The sequence below is a fragment of the Budorcas taxicolor genome, chromosome 4, assembly GCF_023091745.1.
Source record: "Budorcas taxicolor isolate Tak-1 chromosome 4, Takin1.1, whole genome shotgun sequence".
In the NCBI taxonomy this organism is placed as follows: Eukaryota; Metazoa; Chordata; class Mammalia; order Artiodactyla; family Bovidae; genus Budorcas; species Budorcas taxicolor.
The window spans coordinates 82,945,972-82,968,025 of NC_068913.1; the positions used below are offsets into that span (position 1 = coordinate 82,945,972).

General features: G+C 41.7%; 1 protein-coding gene and 1 pseudogene across 2 annotated transcripts in view; one reads left to right on the top strand and one right to left on the bottom strand.

Annotated features, from left to right (window-relative positions):
• The window catches only part of CDK13 (cyclin dependent kinase 13), a 129,320-nt gene extending 107,836 nt beyond the window's left edge, over positions 1 to 21,484 (bottom strand). For both annotated transcript variants that reach the window (XM_052638340.1, XM_052638339.1), the window contains exon 1: positions 19,684 to 21,484. In XM_052638340.1, the coding sequence (XP_052494300.1) occupies positions 19,684 to 20,897 (1,214 nt within the window). In that variant the 5' untranslated portion in view covers positions 20,898 to 21,484. The remainder of the gene's footprint in view (positions 1 to 19,683) is intronic.
• On the top strand, positions 12,754 to 13,924 carry LOC128046211 (actin-related protein 2/3 complex subunit 1A-like; annotated as a pseudogene).
• Positions 21,485 to 22,054: the final 570 nt, after the last annotated feature.

Genomic DNA, 22,054 nt, shown 5'->3' on the forward strand with positions numbered 1-22,054 from the left:
ATTCACATTTAATTAAAATTATAATAATTAATCTGTCTTCTCCAACTAAACTGAGATCACTGAATTTTCATAGCCCTAACCAGCACAGACCTGGCAAAGGCAGATGCTCAATAAATATTTACTGGCAGCGTTCCTGTTGAATGGAATTCACTTTCCTTAACCTAGTATTAAAATGTTACATAATCTGTCTGGTCCTAACCTTTCCTTCTGAATTTGCCTAAGGCTCCATGCCTTTACTCCCACAGGCTGACCTACTGAGATTATCCTCTTCCCCTCCATCTTCTATTGAAACCATACCCATCTTTCCAGGGCTGGTTCAAGAGTCCTTTGTTCTTCATAAAGCCAACTCCAAGAAAAAAGAAAGCTCTCCCTTCTTTGAGTCCCTATACCACCTTATCTGCATCCTTAAAATCTCCATCATTCTCAGCATTGTATTTCAGATATTACTATATTACTACTAGACTACATCCTCTTTTAAGGAGCAAACACCAAATGTAATTCATTTCAGTGTCGCTCCATAGCCCTTAGCAAAACACACAGACAGTGGCCTTCCATTAAATAAACAAGCACACCACACTGAACCAAACAGTTTACAAAATACCTTTATAGGCATTTTTCGTTTGACTTGCTCTTTATATTAACCAAGGCACAGAGAAAGCAGATGGAAGAACTAGGATGAAGAGGGTTCAGAAGTTTAGAGGCCAGGATCTATAAAAAGGTAGAGTCAATACTCAAGAGCAAGTCTTCCAGTTCAAAGGCAGGCATTATTTATTGCTACCACACCATACTACATCTTTCTCCTCCATTTATTTCTTATATGTCTTTAAGGGTCCAGCCACACAAGCCTCTTTCCCAAGTCTTCAAAAGGTCACACTTTGCAACCTAATGTCCATCAACAGATGAACTAATAAAGAAGATAAGATATCTACAACAGATTACTCAGCCATAAAAAAGAACGAAATAATGCCATCTGCAGTAACATGGATGGACCTAGAGATGATCATACTAATAAGTCAGAAAGAGAAAGACAAATACCATGTGATATCACTTATATGTGGAATCTAAAAGAAATGATACAAATTAACTTATTTACAAAACAGACCCACAGACACTAAAAACAAACTTATGATTACCAAAGGAAAAAAGGAGAGGAGGGGATAAATTGGGAGTTCAGGATTAACAGATACACACTACTATATTTAAAACAGATAAACAGTAAGGACCTAGTGCATATCACAGGGAACTATCTTCAATATCTTATAATAAGCTATAATGGAAAAGAATCTGAAAAATTGTTATATGTAATATAGATATATGACTGATTTTACTGCACACCTGAAATTAACACATGGTAAATAAACTGTACTTAATTTTTTTTTAATATGAAGGAAAAAAGGCCATGCTTCTTGACTTGATACCTTAAAATATAATTTTTTATCTTCCTTGGATGCTTAGATCATCACATAACTGACTCTTGTCAACTGCTGCTGCTGCTAAGTCACTTCAGTCGTGTCCGACTCTGTGCGACCCCATAGACGGCAGCCTACCAGGCTCCTCCGTCCCTGGGATTCTCCTGGCAAGAACACTGGAGTGGGTTGCCATTTCCTTCTCCAGTGCAGGAAAGTGAAAGGTGAAGTTGCTCAGTCGTGTCTGACTGTTCGCAACCCCATGGACTGCAGCCTACCAGGCTCCTCCATCCACGGGATGTTCCAGGCAAGAGTCCTGGAGTGGGATGCCATTGCCTAGGTCTCCATTTAACTGTCAACTTCATAGTGAGGCTTTCCCTCATCAGAAAGATAAGTTTGTACATATACAGCCCTCTCCTCAACCAATGTCTCGTTGACCACTATAGCCCCAATGCCTAAATCTATGTCTGGCATATAGTAAGAGATCAAAAGACATTTACTGAATTGATGAATAAAGTTAAGAACAAGTTATCTACTTCTCTGTTTGCAAATATTAATACTAAAGAATGCTTTGGGTAACAGATATCCAGCTAGTCAACTAATGGGCATAGGTCTACTGATAAAATTCTACTGTAAGAAGATTTAGGAGACAGAATCACATTTAGTTAATTAGCTTATTCAGGTAAACGCTGAGATTAATTTATTCTTTATTAGCAACCAAACATTTTGCATTAATTACCTCATGGGGATTTAGTGAACAAAACTACTTTTTTTAATGTAAAAACTGTGTTTGCTCCTCTTTTTAATAACTAGAGGGTCTTCTTAATTAATTCAATCACAGAAAAAATACAAATGGTCACTTAAAAATTTTAAATGCTCTCTCCTCTCTGGTAACCAGAAAAAAGCAAAATAAAACATTGGTAATAAATTTACATCCATCAGGATGGCAAAAACAGAAATCCTGAAAATATCAAGTAGTCACCAGAATACAAAGAAACAGTCACTCACATAAATTATCAGAGAAAATACAAAACTGCTAAGACTTTTAAAAAAAACCAATTTGGTAGTATCTATCAAATGCTTTGGAACTGTAACTCCACTTTTAAGAACATATGCTACAAAAACATTTCCAAATGTGTCAAAAGTAATCCCTAGCATATACTTTGAAGGACTATTTGTAAATCAAAAATAATGAAAAAAATGGCTTAGTGCCCAACAGGTGATGGTTATATAAAGCTGATAAATTTCCTTATGGAATTCTATGTAGTTTGGCAAACATCTTCACATAATACCGTTTAAAAAACAGTAAAGAACATTTATGGCATAAAAAAATCTTTAATGTTTATGAATACGTATGTTTATATGTAAGCCTATATGCAAAAAAAGGATGTACACCAATCTATTTACATTGTTATATATTTGGAAGGAAATGGAAATGAAAAGGACATAAAGGGTAGCTTTCACATCTTGCTATGCCTCCATGCTGTTTTCAAGTATTACATATGCAAATACCGAAAAAAGTGTAGGTTAAAAAAAGTCACACCACTTCACTGTAGAAAACTGAAAATTACAGAAAAATTTAAGGATAAACACCAATAGAAAAGTTTAAAGATGAACACTACCAGAAATTACTACAAACCAAAATATATGGTATTTTACATTGTTTTTTACATTGTCACTTTCCTCAATAAAAACAAAAGAAGTTATACTATTTACTCCAGTACACCAACTACTTAACTTTACAGACTGAAATTCGGAAAATTATGTGTGCTTAAGCAACAGTTAGAATTGGACATGGAACAACAGACTGGCTCCAAATAGGAAAAGGAGTACGTCAAGGCTGTATATTGTCATCCTGCTATTTAACTTATATGCAGAGTACATCATGAGAAACACTGGGCTGGAGGAAGCACAAGCTGGAATCAAGATTGCCAGAAGGAATATCAATAACCTCAGATATGCAGATGACACCACCCTTATGGCAGAAAGTGAAAAGGAACTCAAAAGCCTCTTGATGAAAGTGAAAGAGGAGAATGAAAAAGTTGGCTTAAAGCTCAACATTCAGAAAATGAAGATCATGGCATCTGGTCCTATCACTTCATGGCAAATAGATGGGAAACAGTGGAAACAGTGTTAGACTTTATTTTGGGGGCCTCCAAAATCACTGCAGATGGTGACTGCAGTCATGAAATTAAAAGACACTTACTCCTTGGAAGGAAAGTTATGACCAATCTAGATAGCATATTCAAAAGCAGAGACATTACTTTGTCAACAAAGGTCCAGTCAAGGCTATAGTTTTTTCAGTGCTCATGTATGGATGTGAGAGTTGGACTGTGAAGAAGGATGAACACTGAAGAATTGATGCTTTTGAACTGTGGTGTTGGAGAAGACTCTTGAGAGTCCCTTGGACTGCAAGGAGATCCAACCAGTCCATTCTGAAGGACATCAGTCCTGGATGTTCACTGGTAGGACTGATGCTGAAGCTGAAACTCCAGTACTTTGGCAACCTCATGCGAAGAGTTGACTCATTGGAAAAGACCCTGATGCTGGGAGGGATTGGGGGCAGGAGGAGAAGGGGACGACAGAGGATGAGATGGCTGGATGGCATCACCGACTCAATGGACATGAGTCTGGGTAAACTCCGGGAGTTGGTGATGGACAGGGAGGCCTGGCGTGCTGCGATTCATGGGGTCGCAAAGAGTTGGACACGACTGAGCGACTGAACTGAACTGAAGTAACACTAGGGCTTCCGTGGTGGCTCAGCTGGTAAAGCATCCACCTGCAATGGTGGAAACCTGGGTCCAATCCCTGGATTGGGAAGATCCCCTGGAGAAGGGAATGGCTACCCACTCTAGTATCTTGCCTGGAGAATTCCATGAACTGTACAGTCCACAGAGTCGCAAAGAGTTGGGCATGACAGCATCTTCCACTTCCAGTTTCAAGTAACAGTAACTAAAGGAAATACTGATAATAATCAATGCATATATCGTCCATAACAAACATTTTTCAAATGATTTTGGGGCACTATATATGAAGAAACTGATATGACCAATCATTACAGACAAAGTAGGAGATTTTCCTCTTCTTCTAGCCCATAGGACAATAGTGATAATTATACAGGCTTGGTATATGGGACACCCAAAGCCTTTGGAATTTTTTTGACACCAAAAATGAGACTCTGAGAGAAACAACTTTAATCAAAAGATAAAACAGACATTGATGAAAAATTTAGTGCTAAAATCATTCTGTGGAGAAAGACTGCATACTTTTCCTAAATGATCAGGAACAAAGTAAGGAAGTCCAATTTCACCTCTTCTAATAAACACTGCACTTGAAATTCTAACCACTACAATTAAGCAAGAAAAAGAACTAGAGTAGGGGCAAAAAAGAAGTAAAGTGAAAGTGAAGAAGCTCAGCTGTGTCTGATTCTTTGTGACCCCATAGACTATAGCCTATCACACTCCTCCGTTCATGGGATTTTCCAGGCAAGAGTACTGGAGTATCTTCAGATAGGATAACACACCTTGTATATAAAATACCCTACGGCTACTGCTAAGTCACTTCAGTCGTGTCCAACTCTGTGCGACCCCACAGACGGAAGCCCACCAGGCTCCCCTGTCCCTGGGATTCTCAAGGCAAGAACACTGGAGTGGGTTGCCATTTCCTTCTCCATAAAATACCCTAAGGAAACCACTAAAAAATTATTAGAACAAACAAACAAGTCAGCAAGATGTACGATACAGTATCAATACAGAAAGATCTACTGTTAAGGAATTCCCTGGCAGTCCAGTGGTTAGGATTCAGCACTTTCACTGCCAAGGCCCAAAATTCAATCCCTGGTTGAGGAACCAAGATCCCTGAATCCATGGAGAGTAGACCCCCTGGAAAAAAAATCTACGTTAGTTTTACTCACCAGCAATGGACAATCAAAATCTACTTTAAAAATAAGGTCCTAATGTATAGCAAAGGGAACTATACTCAATACTCTATGATAAATCACAATGAAAATATAAAAAAGCATATATACATATAAATCCAAGTCACTCTGCTGTACAGCAAAAATTAACATGGCATTGCAAATCAACTGTACTTCAATAAAAGTTTTTTAAATGTACAAAAAAAATTAACTTACAAAATCAATTCCCATTACAATAGCCTTAAAAGAAAAATCTAGGAATAAATTTGGCAAAAAAAGGTGCAAGGATTGTACCTAAAAACTTAAAACACCATTGAAAATATTAAGGAAAATCTAAATAAATAGAAGGACATTCCATGTTCAGGTATTATTAGTTGACTTAACATTATTAGCTGACTCAACATTATTAAGAATATTGGTAATATTCCCAAACTAATCTTCAAATTCAATGCAATTCCTATAAAAATCCTTAACTTTCTTTTTTATACAAATTGACAAGCTGATCGATCCTAAAACCCATGTGGAAATGCAAAGGATCTCTCCACCACCCTCCCCTAATCCCCAAAAAACACAATCATACTTTCTGATTTCAAAAATTACTGCAAAGTTAGGATAATCCAGAGAAGGCAATGGCAACCCACTCCAGTACTCTTGCCTGGAAAATACCATGGATGGAGGAGCCCAGTAGGGTGCAGTCCATGGGGTCGCAGAGAGTCAGACATGACTGAGGCGACTTAGTAGCAGTAGCAGGATAATCCAGAGTGTGTTGTACTGGCACAAGGATGGACATGTAAATCAATGGAATGGAACTGAGATTCCAGAAAAGTAACTTAAACTAGATCAAAGACCAACATATAAGAACTGAAACTATAAAAACCCTTTGAAGAAAATACAGGAGAAAATTTTGTGACTTTCAATTAGGAAATGCCTTCTTAGATGACAGCAAAGCACAAGCAACAAAAGGAAAAATTAACTAGACTTCATCAAAATTTAAAACTTTTTGTGTTTAACAGACATCAGCAAAGTGATACATAGGGAGAAAAAATTTGCAAATCACATATCTGTGCCATAAATTATTTAACTGCTCCCCTATTCAGAATACTCAGGTTGTTCCAGTTTTTATGATGCAGGAATTATTCATTTTGTGAATATACTAAAAACCACTGACTGCACCATTTAAAACCAGCGTAAACTGTGCAATTACTTTAAAACTAGAAAAACTAGAAAAAATAAGCAACATTGAAATGCTTCATATTTTAAAAGTATATCTTCTTTCCTTATGTTCCTAACACAACACTAAAAGTTAAAAAAAAAAAAAAAGGTAGAAAACACATGGCTGACTTTTGCTGATTTGCTCAGGCAAACAAGTTCTAATCCACTGAGCATAACCCTGTCTTCATGTTTCACTGAATCATGTATTCAAATGTATTTTTGAAGAAAGAAAAAAGAAAGACAGGAGAACAGCATACAACAGGCTTGATACTTGACTTGCACAAAGGCACATAATTTTGATTAGTCTAGCTCTAGTCATCATGCATTTATTTCAAGGTCAATATTAGACCCTGTTAATAGCAAAATGTATTAACAGTTTTATATACAAGCAATTTCATCCTCTTATCAACCCCTTCTCCTCCTGCCCTCAGTCTTTCCCAGCATCAGGTCTCAATGAGGATGAGATGGTTGGATGGCATCATCAACTCCAATTTGGTGATGAGTTTCAGCAAACTCCGTGAGAAGGTGAAGGACAGCAAAGTCTGGCATGTTGCAGCCCATGGGGGTCTCAAAGTCAGACACAACTGAGCAACTGAACACCAACAATACAAGCAATGGATAAAGACAGGAATACTCCCAAATTACTCTCTGGATTCAATGCAATCCTAGGAAATTTTATTCAATTCTGAAATGCTGGATATTTTGTAATTCAAATCAATCTAAAATTATTTGTCAAGTGTCTATCACCTATAGATACACACAGGTGACAAATGCTTAAGAGACAGTAAGATTAAAAAAGAACTTCATGGAACTTAAAATCCAGTGGCTGAAGTAAAAACAATTATGAAAATTCTCATCAAACTACGTGAGCTAGAAATGAAATAGGTACGGGGAGGGGGGGTGCACGGGTGGAGTATTTACATAATTCTATACCTAGCAAAAACATCTTTTGCGATGGAGACTTTTTCAAACAGATAAAACAGCAGACCTACATTAAAAGAAATGTTCAAAACCATCCCTCTGGCTACAGAAAAATATCATATTAAAATTTGGGTCTATACAAAGGAAAGAGAAATGTTTGAAAAGGTATACATATAAGGGCTTCTCTGCTGGCTCAGTGGTAAAGAATCTGCCTGCCAAGGCATGAGAATGCACTGAACACAGGTCCACTCTCTAATGTGGGAGGATCCCACATGCCCCAGAGCAGCTAATAAGCCCATGTGCTACAACTACTGAGCCTATGCTCTAGAGCCTGGGAGCCACAATAAGAGAGCCCACTGCAATGAGAAGCCGGCACACCACAACTAGAGAGAAGCCCCTGCTCATCTCAACTAGGGAAAGACCTACACAGCAATGGAGACATAGCACAGCCAGAAATAAAATCAGTGAGAATTTTTTTATTTATTTATTTATTTTTATTTTTTTATTTTTTATTTTATTTTTTTTAATTTTAAAATCTTTAATTCTTACGAGAAATTTTTTAAAAAGAAAAGGTATATATAAAGTAGGTAAGTAACTTTTCTCATTTTACATTTCCTGTCTACTTATAACATATGTTTAAGTTATACACATGTAGAAATAAAACATGACAAGAACAGCACAAAAGACAAGAAAATGGAGATATGCTCCTATAATGTTATATTACACATGAAAGTAGACTGTGACAAATTAAAAATATATTACAAAGCCAAGGATACATATATTCAGTATCTCATAATAATGTATAATGAAAAAGGATATATATACATGGAGAAGGAAATGGCACCCCACTCCAGTACTCTTGCATGGAAAATCCCATGGACAGAGGAGCCTGGCAGGCTGCAGTCCATGGGGCCGCAAAGAGTCAGATACGACTGAGCGAGAATATATATATAAATAACTGAATCACTCTGCTACACACCAGAAACTAACACAACACCATCAATCAACTATATTTCAATTAAAAAAAACTCGAGAAGAAAACCTGTGAACATGAGTTAGGCAGTTTGAGGACAAGATGGGAAGACAAAGAACAGAAATCATAAAAGAAAAAAACTGCCAAGTGGGATTCCATAAAAATTAAAAACTTCTGCTCTTTGAAATTACTGTTAAGAAAAGGTGAGCCACAGACTGGCTCATCTTTATGAGAAACGTTATCTGATAAAGAGTTTGTACCCAGGATATGTACAGAACTCACACAACTCAATAAGACAAGCAATTCAATTCACAAAGAATATGGACAAAACATTTTAAGACACTTCACGGAAGACACGAAGAGCAACTAGAAAGAAGCTCAACATTACTAGTCATTATGGAAACTGTAAATAAAACCACAATGATACACCACTATGTATCAACTAGAACAGCTAAAATCAAAGACAAAAGCTGAAGTCTCGGTAAGAATGCAAAGTACCTGGAATGCTCAAACATGGCCAACTAGAATGCAAAATAGTACAGCCATTTTGGAAAACAGGCTGGCATTTTCTTATCAAGTCAAACATTCACTTAACCATACAACACAACAATCCCACCCTTAATTTGCTCACCAAAAAAAAAAAAAGTATGTTCAAATGTTCACAGCAGCTTTGTTCACAACAGCCCCAAACTGGAAACAATTCAATAGTTTATCAACTGGGTAGCAGGATGAGCAAACTGTGGTATATTCGTATGCGGACTATTACTCAGCAACAAAAAGGAACAGACCACTAGAACATACAATAACATCAGTGAATCTCAAAAGCGTGCTAAGTAAAAGACAGACATCAAAAATTACATACCATATAATTCCATTTATATGACATCAAGAAAGGTAAAACTAATGTGACAGAAAGTAAATTAGTGGTTGCCAAGGACCACAGGCAGAAGCAGAGGATGGATCGCAAAGAGGCACAGGGAACTTTCTGAGGCAACAGGAATGTTCCAGCTATCATGATTGTGATGACTATTACACAGGTGTGTGTGTGTATATATATATATATTTGCCAAAACCCATTTAACTATACACTTAAAACTGGTGAATTATACTATATGTAAAGTTATACTTCAATAAAACTGAATTTTAAAAAATGAATAAATAAAACATGTCCAATATACCTGGGGTTAGGTGGGAGAATTTTATTTAATGTAAGCCTGGTTGTAGTAAGTATACATAAAAGTGATCTCAGAGAAAAAAGCATTAAGACAAAGCATTTTGGGATGAGATTAATGAAGGCTTCATAGAGAAGATGACACCCAAACTATGGTTGAAAGAATGGACAAGCAGGACTGGCCAAGGAAAAGTACAACATAAAGCAAGGTATAGGAGCTTACAACTTCGTATTTTTAAAATAGTAAGGAGTGCAATTTGTATTGTCATCAGTATATACAGTGAAAAATAAGGCTATTTTGGATCTGTCTACAATGAAGAATCTTAAATACCCAATTATACCCAATTCAAGAATTTGACTCTGTAAACATGTTTTATAGATAAATGACAGATTCAAAGTGGTATTTTAAGATTAATTTGAATGCAGAAAACAGGAGGGACTCAAAAATGTAAAGCCCAAAAGCAAGCAGAATCAACAATAGGGACATGAGCTAAAGAGTTTCAAACTAAGTAAGAGCATACTAAAGATCATTACTTCTCAGGTGACTTCCCAGGTAGCTCAGCGGGTAAAGAATTCATCTGCAATGCAGGAGACCAGGCAGACGCAGGTTCAATCCCCAAGTCGGTAAGATCTCCTGGAGAAAGACATAGCAACCCACTCCAGTATTGTTGCCTAGAGAATCCCATGGACAGAGGAGACTGGCAGGTGACAGCCCATAGGGTCAAAGAGGTAGACACACCTGAGGTGACTGAGCACACCACACAAAGACCATCACAGAAGAACCAATGAGAACAAGTGATTCGTCACAGTTCGGCAAAGAGAGGAGTTAAGTACTACTAAGGTCTTCCCACAGGATGTTTGAGAGAAACTAATGCCACTTAAAACATGTATGCACACACAAATCAGAAACTTATTAAAACTAAAAGCTATATAATGAAGGTTAAAAGACTCACAAAAATATTAGTACCACAGAAAACACTTAGAATCTAATATAGAGAGCTCTTATAAATTAGAAAAATCAGAAAAATGAATCAAGAAATTAGAACATTCAATACATGAATGAAAATAAAGGCATCTTTACTAGATATTAAAGAAACACAAATGAAAAAAAAAAATAGTGGGACATCTGACAATTCCAAGTGATGGTATACAAAAGAAACAGGCACTCTCGCATCATTGGGAAATATAAATTGATAAAAGTCTTCTAAAGGTCAATATGATAGTGTATCAAGCTTATAAGCCTATAAATTGACCCCAGTAATTTTATCCCTAGGAAATCCAATCTAGGAGAAATTATGAACAAATGTACACAAAAATTTTGTGATACATCCACGATCATAGGGAAAAAAAACAAAAAACTAAGAATCTAGCAAAATGGACTTGGACAAACAAGTTACGATATATTCATATAACAGAATACTAGAAGTCAATATAAAAATACATATGGCGTACAGGATACAAAATAGATTTATAGTATGTTATGTAAAATTTTATGTCCTTACAAATTTATGCACAGAAGTCTAGCAAAATGTTCATCAAAATGTCATAGAGTGATCTCAGGTAGGTGGATTCAAAGGGACTTTTAAACACTATACTTCTCTGTACTACCAAAATGTCTACATAAGCCTCTATTACTCTTTGAGGATATATAAAAAATAATAAAGAGCAATATCAGAAAAAGAAATGACTCCAAGAGAAGTGAAATAATTAATTAAACAGTGGACAAAGTTTGAAGTGTCAATAAAATGCCTCAGTGAAAGTTTCCCTATGCAATGAAAATGCAGAAACAGAAAAGGGGAGGCACGCAGCCCATTAACTACTTTCAGTTTTCAGTTCCTCTCACTACCTTTTTCATTTCCATTTATGTAAATTCCAATTTTTAGCCTAGACTTTGATCCTCTAACCTACATTTATTTTCCAAATACATTAAGAACACTAGATTCCATAATTTGCATGTGTAGAAATTCATGGAACAAAAATCACTGTGAATAATACCTCTGATTTTTCTAGCTTTTTCTATGATCCAACAGATGTTGGCAATCTGATTTCTGGTTCCTCTGCCTTCTCTAAATCCAGCTTCTACATCTGGAAGTTCTCGGGTTCCTATACTATTGCAGCCTACCTTGAAGGATTTTGAGCAATATTTTGCTAGCGTGTGACATGAGTGCAACTGTGCAGGAGTTTGAACATTCTTTGGCACTGCCTTCTTTCGGACTGGAATGAAAAGTGACCTTTTCCAGAAGAGGAGTTAAAGAGCTTCTTGATGAAGGTGAAAGAGGAAGCTGCTTAAAACTCAACATTCAAACAATGAAGATCATGGCATCTGGTCCCATAACTTCGTGGCAAATAGATGGGGAAACAGTGACAGACTTTATTTTCTTGGGCTCCAAAATCACTGTGGACAGTAACTGCAGCCATGAAATTAAGGCACTTGCTCCTTGAAAGAAAAACAGTGACAAACCTAGACAGCATATTAAAAAGCAGAAACATTACTTTGCCAACAAAGGTCCATCTAGTCAAAGCGATGGTTTTTCCAGTAGTCATGTACAGATGTGAGATGGACAATAAAAAAGACTGAATGCCAAAGAAATGATGCCTTTGAACTGTGAGGCTAGAGAAGACTCTTGAGAGTCCTTCCGACTGCAAGGAGATCAAACCAGTCAATCCTAAAGGAAATCAGTCCTGAATATTCATTGGAAGGACTGATGCTGAAGCTCCAATACTTTGACCACCTGATGTGAAGAGTCAATGCATTGGAAAAGACCCTGTTGCTAGGAAAGATTGAAGGCAGGAGGAGAAGGGGACTGAGGATGAGATGGTTGGATGACACCACAGACTCAATGGACATGAGTTTGAGCAAGCTCCAGAAGTTGGTAAAGGACAGGTAAGCATGGTGTGCTGCAGTCCAGCAAAGGTAGCAAAGAGATGGACATGACTGAGCAACTAAACAAGAACTGATTTTTCTAGCAAATACTTTTGCTTCCAACATCCAGTTTAAAGTTTACAAATATCTACATATGAAACAAAGTCAACCAAAAACAAAAATAACAGCAAAAACTTGTGATATTCAGAAAGCATACAAAATAAAAAATGTAAATGACCAGCCCACCGGAGCCTGTTTGCGGGGATTGACCAGAGTCCGTGAATTCAACGCTCCAAGCCCGTCCGGATGGCCCAGATCCCAGCTTTCTATCCTTTGAAAACACTAAATAATGTCCCTGCATCAGTTTTTACTGGAGCCAATCACCTATCATGCCTGGAACAGGGATCGTACCCAGATAGCCCTTAGCCCCAATAATCACGAGGTCCACATCTTTAAGAAGAACGGGGGCCAGTGTGTGAAAGCCCATAAACTCAAGGAACACAATGGACACATCACAGGTATGGACTGGGCTCCCAAGAGTGACCGCATCGTCACTTGCGGGGCTGACCGCAACGCCTACATCTGGAGTCAGAAGGATGGTGTCTGGAAGCCAACCCTGGTGATCCTGAGAACTAACCGGGCGGCCACTTTCGTCAAGTGGTCCCCGCTAGAGAACAAGTCTGCCGTGGGCAGCGGAGCACGACTCATCTCCGTCTGTTACTTCGAATCCGAAAATGACTGGTGGGTGAGCAAACACATTAAAAAGCCCATCCGCTCCACGGTCCTCAGCTTGGATTGGCATCCCAACAACGTCTTGCTGGCCGCGGGATCCTGTGACTTCAAATGCAGAGTGTTTTCTACCTACATTAAAGAAATGGATGAGAAGCCAGCCAGCACGCCCTGAGGCAGCAAGATGCCTTTCGGTCTGCTGATGTCCGAGTTTGGGGACAGCGGCACCGGCGGCTGGGTGCACGGGGTCAGCTTCTCAGCCAGCGGCAGCCGCCTGGCCTGGGTCAGCCACGACAGCACCGTGTCCGTTGCCGACGCCTCAAAAAGCGTGCAGGTCTCAACTCTGAAGACAGAGTTCCTGCCCCTTCTGAGTGTGTCGTTTGTCTCAGAGAACAGTGTCGTGGCTGCTGGCCATGATTGCTGCCCCATGCTCTTTAACTACGACGACCGCGGCTGCTTGACCTTCGTCTCCAAGCTGGACATCCCCAAACAGAGCATCCAGCGCAACCTGTCGGTCATGGAGCACTTCGGCAACATGGACAAGCTGGCCACGACCGAGGACCGCAACACGGCCCTGGAGACGCTGCACCAGAACAGCATTACTCAAGTGTCTATTTACGAGGTGGACAAGCAATACTGTCGCAAGTTTTGCACTACCGGCATCGACAGAGCCATGACTATTTGGGATTTCAAGACCTTAGAGTCTTCCATCCAGGGTCTTTGGATAATGTGAAGCTGAGCGAGCCTCCAGACCCAGCATGAGGGCGGACCGGCTGCAACCGGGCAGCGCTCCCATTCGCACGGGGAGGGGAGACCACCGCCACGAAACACTGAAGACGCACATGGCACAAACCTCGTTGAGTGTTTTGTTTGAATATAATTGGTGAAAGTGTTGGGTTTTTTTTAAAGCAACGGTGATTTGGGTTTTGTTTGGGGGGTTGTTTTGTTTTGTTTTGCAATTTCATTCCATTCTTGACCAAAGCTTCTCTTTAAGTAGTTTATTATGGAACGCTGTCAACACTAACTTAAAGGAAGGGGTGGGGAGGTATGTAAATTGTCTGCTAAAAAAAAATTAAATAAAAACACTGAATATGTTTAAAAAAAAAAGTAAACGACCTTAAAAACATTAAGCAACGTTAATTTTCAACTGGTTTTTCAGAAATAGCTATTAATTTTTCAGAGTTAGGAAATGAAAGTTTGACATAAAAGTCTATTCAGAAAATTTTCACCAAGAAAAACAGATCATCATCTTGATCACACAACAGAGTGCAAATATAAACACTAAGTCTGAACTTATTCTTTTGTCGGGGGGTAGGGGAGGGCCCACACACATCCTGGCATGTGAAATCTTAGTTCCCCAACCAGGGATCTGAACACTAGCCCCAAGCACAGAGCCCTATACACTGAACTGCCAGGGAAGTCTCTGAATTCATTCTATTCACATTAAAAGTGACTCCCAGTATCCTTGACTCATTCCCATAAAGTAGAAGCTAAAAGAGGGAGGTTCTTAAATTCTTCACTTAAAAATCAAAACAATTACTTCCCCCATCCTGGAGTATATGTGAACCAAAACAGTAGGTAAGTTTAGAGATACAAATGGCATCTGTGCAAAAGTTGATTTGCATTAATCTGTGAAGAAAAATATTTAAATTAATTCAACCACTAATAAATACATTTTGGAATTGGTCTTCTAGGAGATTGCAATCTAGTAGGGAAATGTAGTCAGACAAACAAATTTTTAAGAGCTTTCTCTACATTAAAGCTACAGCAAACTGCTCTAAGGATATTAAAAAAAAGAAATTAACTTTTTCTGGATGAATGGAGAAAGGTCTCAGGATGGTGGAATTTGAGCTGGATTTTGAGCTGCAAAGGTGGAGGCAGAGAAGAGAAAGAAAGGGATTTCAAGCTAAAGGAACGGCAAAAGTAAAAATGTAGAGAAATAGAAGTGCCTCTAAAAGCAGAACTCTGAGAGAACAGGGCCAAATAATAAAAGGCCTTAACTGACAATGCACTAGAAACTGTGGACTTAAATTAATGGAAGTGACACAACCTCACCAAAATTTTCAGAAAACTCTCCTGGATAAAGAATGAACTGGGAAGAAAAGAATGGATGAACAGGGAAGAAAAGAATAACAGGAAGTCTGATCACAAACAAGGGCCTGAACTAAGGCAATAATATCAGTGTTAAAAATGTGATACAGAATGAGTCGACATAAATGTCAGGTAAGGTCTGGTCAGAGAAGTTGCAAAACACAAGGCCGTCTTGGAACGAAAGGAGTGATTACAGGTTTAGAGATTTAAGACAGTTAACCTAAATTTCCATCCCTTCTGAGTGCTTCTGCATTTATTCAACTAGCCTATCTTCTTAACACTTTTGAAAAGCATTCTAAGAATTCAATTCATCTATGGATACTCACGACATTTCTAGTAAGTACATATCAAATCAGTATTTTATGAGTAATACTGTTTTAAAAATTCTGGAATGTCTTCATTTATTTTTGAGCACTAGTTTTTAGGGCAAAACACTAAATAATCCACCACAGAGGTACCCTACAACATATGCAAGGGAACGCTACTAAATTCATTTAAATTTATGCCTATCTTTAGATCCTCAGGGTCTCATTATTCCATAATCGAGGCTTCTACTGCTTCTTGGTGGAAGGGAACTTCCACAGGTTCGGAAAAGGAATCAATTACATATAGCAATTTATTGTACTGATTGCAACTGGTCTGACTTGAGTGACTTCAGACCAAGATCATGCCATTGCAAAACAACCGTCAATAACTAAGTATTACTAGTGCCTCCAAGAAATGTTTTTAGCCTCCTAGTCATAAAACCTACAATTTAAAAGACAAAATTACCTGGAAGGACCTTTAGAAGAATCTGGGTTTTTTTGAAAGTTTTTTTAAATCCTCAAAATGCTGCGGAGATGGTCAGAAAACAGAAATTAACACACAAGTAACCAAACAGGGTAAATTTTAGCAAAACAGATCACCAAGTGAGGTGGTCAGCTCCCCTGAACCCCTACAGCACAATATCTATCAAGAGTTTATACTTCAGGATCAGCTCAGCATTTGAATCCAAGCTGACCTTGGAACAAATCACTTAACTTTATTTAGAGGTTCCATTTCCCAGTCTATCAACAAGAATGTTCCAACCACAACATGGGTTTTGGAGGTGAATGTATGTTAAGTACCGGTCAATGCCCCACACTCAGTAAAACCTAAATGTCAGTACCACTCTCTCATTCTACACAGCCCCTCTCTTCAGTTCACTTGCACATTTATTGTAAGGCCAATCAGCAGAATTAAGTGACTTCTCACACCCCAAGTGTCAACTAGCAAAGAAAATACGTAACCTGGTTATAAAGGAGAGAAAGAAAGGACTTTATGAAAAGCATGAGCAGCAGGGGGCTAAAGATTCATATGGAGGCAAAGAGCAGGTTGTCAATGGAAGTAGAAGTCATAAAGTAGAAGTCAATGGAATAGAGGATTTATTCTAGGAATACAGAGAAAAACTTTTATTCCATGGTTTCAATACCATTTTAAAGGTGCATGTATTTCCTTAAAATATCTACACTGACAATTCATTAATATATAAGCTCCAAGAGTGCTACAAAATATCACTCTGCTATTTCCTATAGCAAAATACACAGTTGCTATTAAACTCTTTTAAGTATTCAGGCCCACAGTATTTCATATGCTCAGTAAACTCCATCATCCCTTCCTGTCCCCATTCAACAAGTAATAAGTCTACTGGTGCCAGATATTACGCTGAGCACTAGGAATACAATGGTAGGCAAGACAGGCTAATTGCCTTCATGGAGCTCACAATCCAACAGTCTATTCATTAAACAATGTGGGCCATCTACCATAATTACTTAAAACTTTCTGCATTAACATGGACAAGAGATCAATTAGTTATTCCAAAACAGTAATAACACATTTGCTATATTTAAAAATTAAGCTTTTCAATCAACTGTTTTAACTATATATTCTGAATCCTATTTTCAAGTAGGACATTTGACAAACTAGGCATAATACAATGTGAAATCTAAAAACTGTATGAAAAATTAGGTTTTTGACCCAGGAAAAAAAACTCAGAAGACACAACTGTCTATATTTTGAAGAGGCAGCATACATGCTTGCTCTGAACCATTCCAAAAAGCTAAACTCAAAGCAGTGAGCAGAAGTTTTGTGGAGGCAGATTTCTGGTTTCAATATGAAAAATTCCAACAATTCAAGCTATTCTATAAATATTCTACAATGTTATATTTCTGCAATAGTCTATAATATTTCTATACTTTATAAACACAATCTTTTTCCCCTTGAAAATGTTTTATTCAGATGTAATTTAAATACAGCAAAATTTACCAATTTTAAATACATACAAAACATAAATTTTTCATTTAATCCTTGAAATAATCCAAAAAAAACAAGTATTTCCCTGTTAAAGTTTAGGAAATGCAATCTCCCAGGGACTTGCTAAGAAACTGGGCAAACCAGGAGTAGAAGCTCCGAATCTAATAGGCTATCGCAAAAGTAATATATCATCTTCCCACCTCTAGATGTATATATGCACACAGTCAAAAGGCTAGCTGTCAGGAAAGTTGCCAATATATTCTAAAGCTTCTTCCAAATCCAGCTGTTTATAAACATGGGTGATCAGTACAGACACCATGAAAAGATTCTGTATGAATGATCCTCTAGAATGCCAGGCTCATAAAGGGGAAGAAACTTGGCTTTCTTCACTGCTATATTTCAGTCCCTAAAAGTTATCTGGCATATAATACAGGCTCAATAAATACTTGCTAAATATAAAATAACACCCCTAACAACACATAAAGCTGCTCTGTAATAAATAGAAAATACACAGCACTATTAGATAATAAAGGACCTCACTGAAGTACCTAGCAACTAAAAAGTCTGATAAACACAAAATTCATTCTTAAACCTGCACCATACACTTAATATCTATCTAAAGCACTGAAACTTAGACCTAATCAGTCAAAAAAAAAATTTACCTGCAAAAAATATAAACATTTGGCAAACCTACCATATTTCATTTAAAGTAAAATATAAACTCTTACAAGATACAGAAGCTAGATATGGTGAAATTGAGTGTTCAATCTTGATATTCTCTGCTTAACACATCAACTAGCACTATAAGTGTGCTGCAACCCTACAAGAATGAAGAGATTTATACAGCTGTTTTGGTTTAAAGGCAAACGCATCTCTACTGGAATCACATCTTTACAAACACTAGGCTGACGCTTCAAGAAGATCTAATTTTACAGGTACACACATTGTATTCAACATAACCACGCTCAGCAGCTGCTTGGCATTACTGAAAAGACCAACAGATTAAAAAAAAGAAAAGAAAACGACAAACATTTTCAAATACCCTAAACTATAAAGCCTAGAATTCCTACACATCTAAGGGAATTTAAGAACATGAAATATCCTCAAAAGTTACTTTCAATGTATTTTGCTTAACATATAAATTTATGTCAAGGCACACGCTGTTTTTGGAGAACAGTATTATATAACAGGTAAGGCATAACAACTGCATAAAAGAATTACTCCAATTTCACTAGATCAAATTATACTTTCCAAAGATACTTGAACAAAAATCCTGACACTTAAACGTCCAGTTAACTTTAATGTAAATAATTTAAATAACAGATAGTGTAATAGTGTAAGAAACGTTCAGTACTAAGTCATTCACTCGGCCACTATACTGGATCACAGCATCTAGACTGTATTTAAATGACGTTATCAGCAACTGAGTGTCACACAAAACAAACAATGAAACCACAATCTCGCCATTTTTTTCTTTCTAAAACCAGGACTGGAAGGTCAGGTGAAAAACTAGCCCACACAAGAACATAAGTATCTTCAGAATTTATAACCATGAGCTTTCACTTCAGCTGTTTCACACACTGAAACAACGAACTTTACAGAAAGGCTGCTTCTTCCATCGCTGTACTCCTCATATGCAACATACGCAACCCACACCTAACTTTGACGTCAGCACCTGGTGCCGACTCTCCTTTACAATATTTACTCCCTAAGCCGCAACCCAGTCCTACGTCTCCAGCAATGAAACATCTTCTGAGAGCTTTCAAATTGTGACAAATCCAACCACCTCTCGGTTTACCCAAAGCAACTGGGCTGTAAAAGCTAAGAGCAGTTTAGAGAAATTTGTTAATATATTAATGCAACAAGTTTAAAACTTTGAACTCCTCCCCAGAACCCTTCCTTTCCAGAGCGAGGAGAAAGTCTGCTGGACCTGTCGCTTTGTCCCCTCCAAACCCCCCACCAGGGGTCCCGGGCGCGCGAAAGCGCCCCTCCCCACCGGAAGCCCCGATCGAGATAGGGTTTTTCGCCCCGCCCGCGGACCCGAATTTTGCGGAGTCTCATCGCCTCCAGCCCAGTCTCCGGGCTCTGGCCGGCCCAGCCCATGACGGACGCTCAGGACGCCGAACTCACCTGATCACCGGGCTGTAGGGGCTCCGGGAGCGGCGCCAGCTGCTGCTGCTGTAGGGGCTGGGGGACACGTCGCCGCCGCGCTCGTAGGAGCTGTGGCGGCTGTAGCTGGGGGAGCGGCGGCGGCTGTAGGGGCTCGGGGAGCGGGCCAGCCGCCGCGAGTAGGGGCTGCTGCCACCTCCCGCCGGACTGGGAGACTTGCGGTTCCGCAGGCCCTGCGAGGCCCGGTGAGACACCGGGCTGTCGTCCCGGCCTCCCAGCGGGCTCAGGGACCGCTGCCGCCGCCTGTAGGCCTTGGGCTCGGTCTTGTCCTCCCGGTAGGCCTTGGGCGGCTCCTTATAGGCCGAAGGCGGTTCTTTGGACGATTTAGTCCGGCTCCGATGGGCCTTCGGGTCTCGGTCCTTGCGGCTGCTGCTGCTGCTGGACGTGGCCGAGGCGCTTTTCCGCCGGCCGCCGCTGCTGCTGCTGCTACCGCTCTTGCCGGCCTCGGCCCGCTCCTCGCCGCCGTGGCCGTGGCGGCTGCGGGACTTGGAGGCCTCGCCGCCGCCGCGCTGCCCGTCCCGCCGCCGGTGCTCGCGGTGGCGATCCTTGCTGCGGCCGCTGCTGCTGCGGCGGTCCCGGCGGGGCCTGCGCTCCGACCCCTCCCCGCGACGCTGGGTGCCGGAGGAGGAGGCCGGACTCCCGCCGCTGCCCCCCGTTCCCCCGGCAGCCGTCGCCGCCGTTGCCGCGCTGGCCCCCCCCAGCAGCAGCCCCTGCTCGGACTGGGAGCTTACATCTTCGTACTCCACCAGCGGGGTCACACCCCCGCCGCTACTAGCACCGCCACCGCCGTCCTGCTGCGGCTGGGGCAGCGAGAAGACCCGACGCTTCTCCGCCTCCTGCCCGGCGCGGGGCCCGCGGCGCCGCTTCTGCCGCCCTCCTGCGCGCCTCTTGCCTCTCGCCAGCCGCTTGACCTCCAGAGGGGGGCCCGGGCTGAAGCAAGAGGAGGAGGCCGCGGCGGCGGCGGCTGCGGCGGCGGCCGTGCCGGGAGCAGCCAGGAAGAGCAGAGGCGGCGGGGGCGGCGGCGGTTGCAGGAGCTGCGGCTGCAGGAGCGGCAACAGCAGCGGCGGCTGCTGAGGGGACAGGAATCGCCTCCGTTTGCGGCGTTCCTCCAACTTCTTCTCCGCCCAGCTCAAGCCCCCGCCTCCCCCCAGCGCCGTGTCCGAGCTGCTCGGCATCGCCTAGAGCCCGCCGCAGAGCGCGGCGCGGGTGCGGCCTCCTCCCGGGTCAGATCCTGGCCATCTCCCCCGCCGGAAACGGGAACGGCGGCAGCAGCGGCGGAGGGACACCGAGCACCAGGGCCGTCCGGGAGAAGCGCCACGATAATCCGGATCGGGACTTGGGTCCCTGGGTTCCAGGTCACAGTGGGGTACGTAGCGGCCTCCGGGCCCGAGGGCAGCAGGAATCCCGGCGGTGGAGCCCCCGATCGCTCTCGTCGTCCTAGCTTCAGCCGCAAAAACACCAGATGCGCCGGGCGCTGACCTGCGGGGGAGTCCGGAGTCCTCCAAGTGCCCCCCAGGGGTGGGGGAGCGGCCTCGGCTGCGCTCTCGGCTCCGGCAGCGCAACGCGGAAGTACCACCTTCGTCGCCGCTTCACTTCATCGCGCCCTGACGTTGGGTGCGAGTTCAGGGGAGGGGAGTGGGCGAGACAACAACACGCCTCCGCCGCCTCCTCCTCCTTCTCAGCGTCGACGTCGTCCTCCTGTAGTGGCGGCGACACACGGCGGGCGCCTCGGAAGTGGCCTGGGCCTGACAACAACTCCTGGCCTAAGGCCTCGCGCACTCTGCTGCCCGCAGGGACAGGCGGCGGGGCGGGGCGAGGCGGGGGCGACCCGGCTGCGGCTCACGGTTGGGGCAGCGAGTGTGCGGGGCTGGGCCGGGGGGCTGTTTCCGGGGAGATGGGGGCGGGGGGGCGTTTCTGAGTCTGTGGCGGTGGGTAGGGGCCCTGACTTTCTTCTTCCTCCGCCGCCGCGAGCAGAGGTGGCGGTGCTGCCCTTTTCCTCCGCTGCCCCCCTCCACGAGGAGGCTCCAGGAGTGCGCGGCCGGCCTGGCTCGCTCCTCCCCTTCCCTCTCCGCTCTTCGTCAGGAGGAGGAAGGACGACGGGACTTGCTGGTTGGGCCCTAACCTCCGCAACCCCTCCTTCCAGCCTCGCTCTTTCGGCCTTTCCCCTCGGCCCTGACGCAAGGCCGGGAGCGCGCACGTACGTCGCGCTCCGAGAAAGCCGAAGGTGAGTGGCGTCAGGGGCAAAGGAGGCGGGAACAAAGTTACCGCGCACGGACGTGCTCGTTTCCGCCAAGCGGCTGGCTCCGGGCCGGAAGTGACGTAACGAAGAGGG